The following is an 11,567-nucleotide window of genomic DNA, read 5'->3' on the forward strand; positions in this document are numbered from 1 at the left end:
AAGTTCCGGAAGGCTGCCTGTTGTCTACTTCAGTTCTACAGCATACAAGAGATGGCTTGGCATCCCTATGAATATTTAACAAAAAATAGGTTTCGCTAGATCTACTGAGACTCTGAATCTTGGCTGACTTTAGTCTTTTCCAGGCCATAAGAGAAATTCATCTATAACTTTGTTTGTGGCATTACCACAACTCCTCTGAGCTTGGAAAAAAAAGACTTCTGGGAGTTGTAATCCAAATAGTCATTTTCCTTCCAAGCTCTATGCCAGTTTCAGTTGTCTTGAGAGATCCCGAAATATACAGTTAATGCATTTAGGAACAGTATGTGCGGTGTCATCCTCAGAGATAAATGGAGCATACAGGAGCAAATGTCAGATAACAAAATAGAGAGTATCTAGTGCCAAGTGTTTGCAACCTGTGTCTTTGCAATACAAGCAGAGTATGTCGCTCCAATAATTGTAATTTATTAAATTTCACTTACTTGATGAAAGAGTAAAGGGCACAGTTCAGATAAATATATTCAAAATCTAAATGAATCCACTAGAAGGACTTTTCACACAACCATTTTATACATTTTACAGCTTTAGAATTGTTTTCATAGAGACTGGTCTTCTTAAAGGCAGAACCCTAAAAAAAAAAAAAAGAAAAAAGAAACAAACAAAGAAAAACTAAACCTCAGATAAAATTTCCCAGCCAACAATATAAAACAGAGGCAGTAGGTTACATGTGACCATATGGAGTACAGTTATTATTAAAGAGCTGGAACCAGGCAGATAGACAGTCATTGTATATCTGAGCATCAGAAACATGAGGAAAAGGAGATTGCTATATGCCCCTTTCCTGCATTTGTGTTCTTCTGTATGCATGAAGACCCCTTGCTGTACAGGAGTTCTGTTTCCCCAGAGGTTCTAAATTCGGAACAGAGCCATTACAGTACATAGGAAGAGACAGGGATGTTTGAGCAGTAAGGGGTCCACAAGGACAGCAAGATCTAAATGGAAACTAGGGGATTTGTAACCCTTCATGATGTATAAGACATAGGGGAAAATGTCCTTCCTAGTATGCAGCACTAGAATTTCCACCTACTTATCCTCTTTGACCCATATTTTCTATTAAACAGAACCAAAACATTCCTTACCATCATGAATGATAACCCTGTATTGTCTTTCTAAGCAAAGGTCCATCTGCTTCTGCCGGATAATTCTTTGCACTTCTGGAGAGAGCCCATTTGGGTCCCGAGAGAACACAAAGGAGTAGCTATCTGCACATGTCCCATCTTCATTGAGCTGCCGGCAGGAGTAGTGAAGAGCATATGTGTCATAATCTGTGGCCACTACCCAGTGATCATCATCTAGAGAAACCATAAGAGAATTGAAAAAGTTATCTCACTGTTCTACCTCTGTGCACTTCAAATGCTGTGTCACACTTTATGTTGCTGTGGAAGATGGATCTCTGTGTATTTGATCAATGTGTGGTAGAAAAGATTGGGGGTGGGCACTTAATTTCTATAGGGGGGGGCGCATGAAAAATCAGAACTGTGTTCTGGGGCCAAACCAACTTTACTTAAAAATAAAATGAAACAGTGATGTTATGATTGTTTTTATTTTAAACTTGTTAATCTTTACAAATACTAAAGAGGTTTTTTGTGGTATGTTAAAGATAAGCAACTGATCAACTTTAGACAAAAAGCTATAAATGGTTTTGATGTTCAAAACTGTTCGTGGGCCGGACGGGGGGAGCCCTCGGGCCGCACTTTGCCCAGGTCTGGTGTAATGTAAGGCAATTTGTAAATTTAGTCAAACGATGGCACCGGTTGTTTCTGACCCAAAAAGAGAGGATTCCTATTTTGACATTTTGGGGTGAAGCATGTGCCCACCCAATGTGTATTTCCTTTAAAAATGAAAGTGTTTAAAAAACCCAATAAAATCAAATATGGGTTTAGAAACAATCAGCAAGCACCAAATGCTTTGGAATATTTCTTTTTAATTGCACAGATGCTTTCTGCAGAGCAAACATTTGAAAACACTGAACAAATACACAAAATTTGGGTATTTTGACCTGATGCCATAGATAGGGATGTTGACCCTTTGGACTGAGTCTTTAGGAAGCCGCAGGTTTTGGTTTCGTGGCAGTACAAAGGTTGAACACCTACTGAAGGTTGAAGAAAGAGGAGGGGGAAATTATATCCCAAGAGGGAACCTATGCTAAATTCCAGAGCTGGCCTCTTACAGAAAGAAAATAGTTAAATGCATAGGATTCTTAGAGCACTAATTAATTTACTTTGTCTTGCTTGCCTGGGTTCAAACAAGATATGAAGGAGAATATGTATTTCCTCCAATGAACCCATTTTCCATCCTACTACTGGATTTGCCAGTTAGGGCCATGTTTATCTTCCAATGGCACTGGCCAGTCCTAACATAAAGCGTATTGCTAACCTGTTAAGGAAAATCTCATGCTATGACAAATATACAGTACCCTGTATACCACTTGAGGGAGCACCTGTTCTAAAAATGTGTTAAGTGTATCTTCTATGGTCAAGCACGTTAAGTGTATCATCTAAGGTCATCTGAAAATCTGAAAAATCTCAGTAACGCAGTGGGGAGTGAAAGTGACAAATATGTATGTTTCCCAGGTAATGGTTTGAGTTTCTGTTATGGCAGAATCATGACGAGCCCTCTTTGTGTTCCTGCTTAACAAAGATAAAAAACATTTGGTGGGGTTTGAGGGGGCTGAGTGTAGAATTCTGGGACATACCATCCAAAAAGCAAATGCCACCCCGATTTCAGCTACTTAAAATTACAGTACTAGATAACTTTAATATTCCTATTTCTCTCCTTGCTGTTTGAGTTAAATCAAGAAGATGCAACTGTTTGTGGGATCAAGGGTGTGCCTTCTCTTGAGAATGTGGTTGTTGGTCAGATACAACCAGTGCTGAGTGAGGTTTAGACTAAGAGTGAGTGATACACACCTTTGTCCCCTTACATCTGAAATATCCCCTCTAAAAGCACACACTCTCACACCCACGTACATTCCAGATATAACCACAAGCTACGTAAACTATGGCTTAGAGAGATGTGTGGCTTGTATGAACAACCAGCTACATGCAGCCCCATCAGCTGTTTAACCTGAGTCTTCATGTGTATAAGAATGAAGTGCCATTTTAGGCCACATATTGAGCTATTATTTTTGAACATCCCCGAAAACATAACAAATGTTATGTTTGTTATGCAAACAGAAAGCTAGCAGATCAGATTCAGGACAAAATCCTGTTTGCTTTTATAGTCCTCTTCACATGTGGTAGCTGTTTCCCCATCTTTTGTACACTTGAGCAAGCAGAGAGCCTCACTACTTAAAATGAAGTGATCATGCAGCTATCCAAAGTTACTAACCAAAGACTTCCCAGCTATGCTGGTTTGATTCTGTATCTGCAGGGGTTTTTAGCACAGAGCAGAGTGTTCCTCTCTGCAATCTGCAGCGATACAGTGATGCATTGTACAACCTTTGCCCTCTGCTGTCTCATTCTGTTTCATGCGTGGACTAGATCCAGCACAAATACAGTCATATTTTCCTATCAAGCTGGAAAAGAGGCTAATGTTTGACCCATCATGATGTCCACCCTTGTTATCCTCAGAATAAAGAAGAATGCAACCTCTAGAACTGACCTCTAGAATCAGATTATTCAAGCAAATGGCAGATTATTGGGGAAGGAAAAGAAGATAAAAGCATAGCCTTTGCTCATGTTAGTGAAAACTAATTTTTCTTGTGGGTGAGGAGAGGAGCCATCTGAAACAAAATTTCCTACTTTTGTGCAAGTTTTTGTATCTGCACAAATTAATGCCATTAATGGATGCTGATTTATTTATGAATTTGGACCACTCAATGAGCTGTTAGTATCTTTCTTAACCTCACTGTTTCCTGTATACAAGTGTACTATTTGCTTCCAAGAGGAAAGGATCCTAAAAAGTGTCTGGCAAGGAATTTCACAGGACTTTAAAATCCCTTGCTGGGGTGTCTCATTTTGTTTGGACAGCATAAGGTCAGAAACAACATTAGAGGTAGACTGTGCCTAGAAGAAGAAAAAATCTTTAACTTATAAAAGCATCTGAGTGCATCTCATTTATAAATGCATCCAAGTTTGCTTGCTTTGTCTGATGTCTTCACAACTAAGCATATTATAGCTCTGAAGTCTGATTTCACAACCTGGAAAAAGTGCAAAATTAATGTGATTTCTGCTCTGATTACATGCTGTCTCAAATATCTATTGTTGGTCTGACTGAATGAGGAATTTAGTGAAGATTCTTTCCACCCCTCTTGCATATATTGCAATCTTACAGAGTCGCACTCACTTCCCTTCTGGAGATAGGATGCCACACCCCAGTATTTCATCTTGAACTTGGCAGGATCCTCTGTTTCTGTGAATGAGCCAACCATGTCAGCACAAATGTCCCAGTTACTGAAAAGAGGAGAGATAGAGAGTTAGCCTTCTACAACTCTGCCTGTGCAGAATGCAATTAGAAAAAGAGAGGACTAAAGAGTGAGAGTAAGTAGCAAACGTGCAGGACCCCCTGAGGTACGGTTGGCCCAACACATTTATCATACCTGAAATAGAATGATAAATGATCCCTTGCTTCCCAGAGATTGAAATGCCTGTTTTCTAGACTTCAGTTACCAGAAAAACACAGTCTAGCAAGGCTGGCCACGCTGGCTGTAATGTTCTGGGAAATGAAATCCAATTAGAATCCAATCGATTGATTGATAGATTCATTCATTCATTATTAATTGATGAAAATTCCTGTCTTTGCCCCCCCCCCCCCGAGTAAAGATGCATAGTACTCAGGACTAGCTCAAAATGGTTTATTGCTTTAGGTGAAAGCCAAAATGGTGCCTCCTCCCTACCCCATATACAGAAGCCAACCGGACTGGCCAACAGGAGTGATAAGAGAACATCTTGTATTGTACTTGATGGAAGAGGCTAGTTAAAGCCAAGCACAGAGCTCTGTTTTCTAATGGAGGGTAACCGTCAAGAAGCTATTGCGTCTCCTTCCTTCAAATTGTCCCTTATTTGGCACCCAAGATGACTTTCTCCTTCTGACTTATTGTATGGGCAGTTACGACAAATATCCATGGTCAGTTAAGTTATATTCTGTCTTTCCCTATGTATGAGTGCTCAGTGAGTGCCCACCAGGGCTTGGGCACCTGGTATAGGACATCTTATATGCACCTGTACTCCTTGGTAGTAAAAATGCAGCATCAATACAGTGTGAAAAACTAATGACTTGCTGCTTTTTCATGATACCTTAAACCAGCTGCCCAAGGCAGACACCTCACTCTGTTTAATGGCTGTTGTTGTTGTTTAGTCATGTCTGACTCTTCGTGACCCCACGGACCAGAGCACGCCAGTCCCTCCTGTCTTCCACTGGTAGGGGTGACCTTGTTTTAAAGGAAGAAACAAAAACAGAAAAAGTCCAGCTGACTTACTTGAACAACTGCACTTTGCCCCTTGCAGTAGCAGTCATCTTCCCAGTCTCGTCAACAAAAAACGAGGCTACCACATTGTCCTGGAGAAACAGTCCTTCAGGGTCTTTCTTGGCCATAGCATACCAAGTTCCAGCATACTGCAGGAAGGGAAGAAACATTCTTTATCAGGCCTATATGGAAGGAAGTAAAGGGAACACACATGGAACCATGTTCTGTCATGGCTGCAGAAAATAGGTCCCCAAGTTACAGTTTTAGCCATAGAGTTGGCACCCCAAAATTTACCAAAATGAAAATAGAGATGCAAGCTCATGGCAGGGAGGGGTGGTGCAGAAACATCTCAAGTAAAACATCTAAGGATTATAAAAAGTTGCTCCAATGGTTTTGGACACATTTTCAGGATTCACAGCTAATTTTGTCCAAATTATCCAAATTCATCACAATCTCTTTGAGAATAATTATTTGAGGGATTAGGAGGCTAGAAACAGAGGTTTGAGACCACCCTAATTACAGCTGAAACCACATTACTATAACACAGAGGTGACTGAAGCAGTCTTTTCATGTTTGCAAAATTGGTTTAATGGAATCATGTACTGAGGTCCTGGAACCCACCACCGAACAAAACAAGTCAAGTTGCACAATCCCAAAGACAAAATAAGCTCCTGCTATTACACTTGGATGCTTTCATTAGTTAAGGATTTTTCTCTTCTAATCACAGGCCACCTCCAACATCAGTTTCCGTCCTGAGAAAAAACAATGATTATAACAGAATTAGTGGCAACTGAAAGGACTGACTCTCATAATCTTTCGAAAAACATGAGCAAAGCCCTCATACAGTGGGGTCTCTACTTAAGAACGTCCCTACTTAAGAACAATCCAACTTAAGAACAGCTCCATTTGCTAAACTTTGCTTCTACTTGAGAACAGAAATCCAAGATAAGAACAGGAAAAAAAACTTTTCCTGCTCTTTTTTTAACCTTAGGTCATCTTAGGTTAAAAAAAAATTCTCCCCCTAGTGGTAGAGTACGTATTAACCAGCTTTGCATTAGTTCCTATGGGAACTAATGCTTCAATGTACGAACGCACCTCTACATAACAAAAAAACAGCCAGAACAGATTAATTGGTTTTCAGTCCATTCCTATGGGAAATTTTGCTTCAGCTTAAGAACGTTTCAACTTAAGAACACCATTCCAAAACGGATTAAGTTCTTAAGTAGAGGATCCACTGTAGTTTCTATGGATGGAAAAGAGCAGATACGGATTAAATGGTTTTCAATGCATTCCTATGGGAAATGCAGATTCAACATAAGAACTTTTCAACTTGAGAACCACCTTCCAATACGGATTAAGTTCTTAAGTAGAGACCCCACTGTATTCAAAATCCTACAGGACTTTCACAAGTCATTTAGGCAAGTTTTGTTTGGCATACTTCTTCTACCAGTACGAAGGCTGATGACTATCTGGAATATGAGGGGAAGGTATTCTGTGGGAGTTGTGGTCCAAAAAGTTACTTTTTCAGGCTCCGAGTCGAGATTTCTAATGTCAGCTTTTCATTGTGACAAAGCCTTTTACAGAAAAGGAAGGATTTAAGGAGACATTTCAAACCAGTCAAAGATGAGACAGCACACAACTGTTCGAGAAGGCACTTCCTGGCATGAGGGCAACCAAGGGGAAAGGTCAGTTTTTTGAGAGAGCAGGGAACCTTTGGCCAGGAGAGGGTGATGAAGAGATAAGGGGGCAAGGCCATCGAGAGCTTGGAAGCTAAGCAGACAGGAAGTCAGTGCAGGAATTTGGTGACAGGCATTACATGATAAGAGCACAAGACAAGTGAATTATTTTGGCTAGAAGTGTCTTAATAAATAACTAGCACCTACAACATAATTTATACCTGAGAGAAGTGAAGGGCAACATCTTGTAAAGAGAAAAGCGACACAGGGAAATAATGGACTCAATACGGAGGAATTAAAAGAGAAAAGTCTGACTCCAAACATTTAAACCAGCAGTATCTATTTTAGAGTTTAGCTGATTTACCATTAAGGACCAGTTAAGCCCACCAATAATGCAGCCCATTAGGAAACATGGAAGTCAGTCAAAATACTATTTCTGCATTCTGCAAAGACAGAACATAGGAGATAATATACACAGTTGTCCTCCTGTAAAGGATGAACTTGAATGTTTGGATAATTAACCATGCTAATCTAGGCAACTAATAAATGGGGACCAACAGCAATAACAGCTCAGAACTAAATCTAATCCTGTTCCAAATTTTGCTCACATAAGAATCTGATGGACCTCATTTCTACCATTTCTCAGCTTTAACCTGACAGTTGTTAGCATTGATTTTCTTTTCTATGTATTACAGACAGAGCCTGGAAAAGCTGCTATTATGGACTACAACTTCTCAAATCCTCCACTGGCATTCTGAAAGTTGTAGCCAAAGAAATAATTCATCCACTCATGTTTTGGATTATATTTTATTTTGATGCTGCTGATGCTCCAGCAGAAGCAAAGTGTGCTGCTTATATACCGCCCCATTGCGCTTCAAGCACTCTCTGGGCGGTTTACAATTTAATTATGCAGGCTACACATTGCCCCCCCCAGCGAGCTGGGTACTCATTTTACCGACCTCGGAAGGATAGAAGGCTGAGTCAACCTTGAGCCGGCTACCTGGGATTGAACCCCAGGTCGTGAGAAGTTGGAATGGCTCACCATTTTTTGCAATATGCTGTTTAGGATTCAGAGGTCAGGGGTTTGGTTGCAGCGTGTTGTTTTCTGCTTTGATTATACCACTTAGAGAACTGGATCTCCAAAGAAGAAAAGGACAGGTGTCTAACAAGTAAAGAGTGAAAGAAAAGAAAAGAGAATCCAAAACACCTACTCGGTACTTGTCAAAGTTTTCCTGGACTTTGAAGCTGCTCACTCGACAGTCACGCTGTGCATGGCATCTGGGGTCCAACAATGCCAGGGCCATCAGCACCACCCAGGCAACAAGTCCCCTGGTAGGTACCATCTTGCTCTTTTCCCCCTGCAACATACAGAAAAAACAAAAACAATCATCACAGAGAAGAAAGCAAAGTATGTCCCAAGAGACCACAAAGGAAAGGATGAACGGCAGACTCTTTAAAGCTGATGGAAGATGAAGCTGGAAATGGCAAAAATCTTAAAACTGTCATATTTTTAAAAGGTGGGGCAGGACTAGAACTGCCAGACTCCTATCTTCTTTGAGTAGTAAGTTTCATAATCACCAAAGATCAGGATCCTAATAACCGAAGAGGATACTTGCTTGAAGAGATCCAAACAGCTACAAATGGGACGGAAACGCTGGGTACATGTTTTATAGCACCCAGGCAGGTGGGAAGCAGTTCTTATGTAAACCCAACAGGCAGAAGATCAATACTGTTAAGGGGAGTGGAGAGAGAGAGAGAGAGAGAGAGAGAGAGAGAGAGAGAGAGAGAGGAGCTTGACCATTTCCAGCTGCTAGTTAAAGTCTTCTCACAACAAAGGTCTTTCTTGCATAACTCTTGCAGCAGGAGGAACTGCCCTGATCCTTGATCCCAACCACTGGCTCTGCAGGTGGTGTTGCAAATACATCTGAAGCCATTTGCCCAGAGGACAGGATGCCTCAACACTAGTTTGCGTAATACTCTCTGAAACAAAAATAAAACCAGGGAGGCAAAGAGGTGCTGCAAGATCTGCTTTAGCCTTTTGGAGTGAGAGAACATAATGAATTGAGAGATAGAGTTGTGAGGCTCCTTAAAGAATGAAAAATTTGATTGCTATAAAGTTTTGCGTACTGCAGCTTACTTCACCTAGTGCATGGAGCATTGTTTCAATTGGCAGCTTATTATACACATGGGGTGGAATAAAGTAATCAGTAGGGTGATAGGAAGCTGGAATGCAAAAGGTAGTGATAGTGAGCATTAACTTAACCGTGGTTGTCAATAGACATTACTTGAGTGGTAACCAACATTGGAAACATTCTTTTAAAAATAATCTTGGAGGCATCTGTATTGATATGTGGTACATGCAAGATGCATCTGAAAAAGTGGGTTGCAGACCATTAGAGTTTATGCTAAACCAAATCGGTTAGTCTTTCAAGTGCCAGAAATCTCTTTGCTGGAGGATGTGGGATTAACTCCTGGCATTTGCCAGTAAAGAAGGGATGTCAGAGGAGTTACAGTTTTGCTGACACAGACTATCATGGCCGCCCCACCCCAGAAGCCAAGAGATGCAGTCCTTTCTGAAACGAAGACTTTTTGTTTCTGTCTCCTGTTGCCACTTAATAAAAAAGACTTAGCGTTTATATCACTAAGGCAGAAAAGTCTCAGGGCTCAATTAACACCATTGATATTATTAAGGAGTGTTTCGTGATTATTAAATGCATTTGTGACATAAAGAAACCAATCTACCCTAAAAAAAACCTCAGAGTATAACTAGACAGTCAAGTTGTCCTGGGCTAGATTCAGCTAAATAGGGTTGCTCTGAAGTACAGGCAACCATTTAGATCGATTCTTGCATTCACACCTCAAAGCAACCCTATTTAGCCCATTCCTCTCATTGGGAAGAGAGGAGTGATCTACCCAATATGTAGAACTTCCTGTAACCGCTGATACCAATTCCTCTGCAAGGCTTCTTTCACACACCTTTGCAATGGTCTTTGGCCTTTGTAAAGTTGGTCATTGTCAAATTTGGCAGTGAGCCTGAAAAATATCAAATATTACCTCATGGTAATAGCCACGGACTGGAAGAGTCTAGATGCTCCAACATGTTGCTTTTGATTGGTTCAAAATCTAACTTTTTCAAGCTCTGCTCTGTTACGCATGTAGGGTTCCTTTACACTGACGCAGGACACACAGCAGCCAGATAGCATAGGCTAGTCATGCATTGGCATGTAGGAGGTATGTTTGTCAGGTACAACCCAGATCCACTTGAATGTTTCATGAATACCCGAAGGTGCTTCTGAGGCTAGACCTATAACCTCTTAGCCTCCCAGGACATATAGTTCTCCCCACACAGAGGGTACCACCAGTGAGCTGTAAAGTCTTATGTGCAGCATCACTGAAGAAGTGATTGAACTTCTTGTTTCTAGCCTAACCCCAATACTGTAGGCTGGTCGCTTCGTGCAAATGAAAGGGTGTGGTGATACAAATGAGGACCCCTGAAGGGGGTTTATATCATTTAAAACAGTTGGACGTAAGGATTTAATTATACTTGTTTTCATCCTCCTCCTCCTTAAACCTACTTTATTGTTATATGAAAAGGTTTATTTTTCTCCTGTCCAGGCAATTTGCCTCAGAGTCAATATTTGTTCTGAGGTTTCAACATTTCTAGAAGCATTAGAGAAATCCTGTTAAAAATTCTCCAGATATGTAATCCAGAGAGGGGAAGGTTGAAAGCAGCATTAGCCAGACCCAAACTAGCTGTCTGCTCAGACCTGCTGCATCCACCAATTCTCAGAACAGAAAGGTGCTTGTGACTGAGCAGATTATTGAAAGCAGGGGGAGGTGGAGAAGGGTTGAAGAGTTCCCTCCCATTTCTTGCCCTAAAATGACTAGGCTGAAGCTCTTGGTTTTAATAAAACATTGTTTTGTTTTTTAGTTACACAGAGGAAAGACACACACGACTATATGTCTGAACTTGTCCAGATGCCATCTTCTTCCTTAGTCTCTTTATTGTTAAGGGGCTGAGTACTTGCACTGAATCAAGTGTGAAATAATATTATGACAAATTCCAAATAAAAATAAGAACAAAGGCCTGCCTGCCTGCCTGCCTGCCTGCCTGCCTGCCTGCCTGCCTTCCTTCCTTCCTTCCAATATTTTTATATTGCCTTTCTCCTTAAAAAGAACTCCTTAAAATGGCAAAGTGCAAACTGTCAGACTTATATGGAGGAGATGTAGGTTTCAAGCTGCACTTGGTCACAACACTCACCAGGTGGTCTTCCTCACACACCCCTGGAGGGAAATTATAATAAATCATAGTTTAGTGTTACAAGAACATGTCGCATGATACGATAATGATATGATAATGCATTGTAATTGGCTGCCCGTGCCTAATATAAATAAGAATGCTTTAGCACCAACCTTGTTGTTTTCAC

At 40.8% G+C, this 11,567-nt stretch overlaps 1 protein-coding gene across 1 annotated transcript; it reads right to left on the reverse strand.

Moving 5' to 3' along the window:
• Window positions 1–446: 446 nt before the first annotated feature.
• On the reverse strand, window positions 447–9,547 carry RBP4 (retinol binding protein 4). Its single transcript, XM_020782896.3, has 6 exons — window positions 8,719–9,547; window positions 8,352–8,498; window positions 5,477–5,613; window positions 4,345–4,451; window positions 1,137–1,349; window positions 447–625 (listed from the first exon to the last, which is right to left on the reverse strand). Exons 2-6 carry the CDS (start codon window positions 8,481–8,483, stop codon window positions 612–614), a joined length of 603 nt encoding a protein of 200 aa, XP_020638555.3. The 5' UTR covers window positions 8,484–8,498; window positions 8,719–9,547; the 3' UTR covers window positions 447–611.
• Between the last annotated feature and the right edge of the window lie 2,020 nt (window positions 9,548–11,567).

Source organism: Pogona vitticeps, chromosome 3 (genome assembly GCF_051106095.1).
Source record: "Pogona vitticeps strain Pit_001003342236 chromosome 3, PviZW2.1, whole genome shotgun sequence".
NCBI classification, from domain to species: Eukaryota; Metazoa; Chordata; class Lepidosauria; order Squamata; family Agamidae; genus Pogona; species Pogona vitticeps.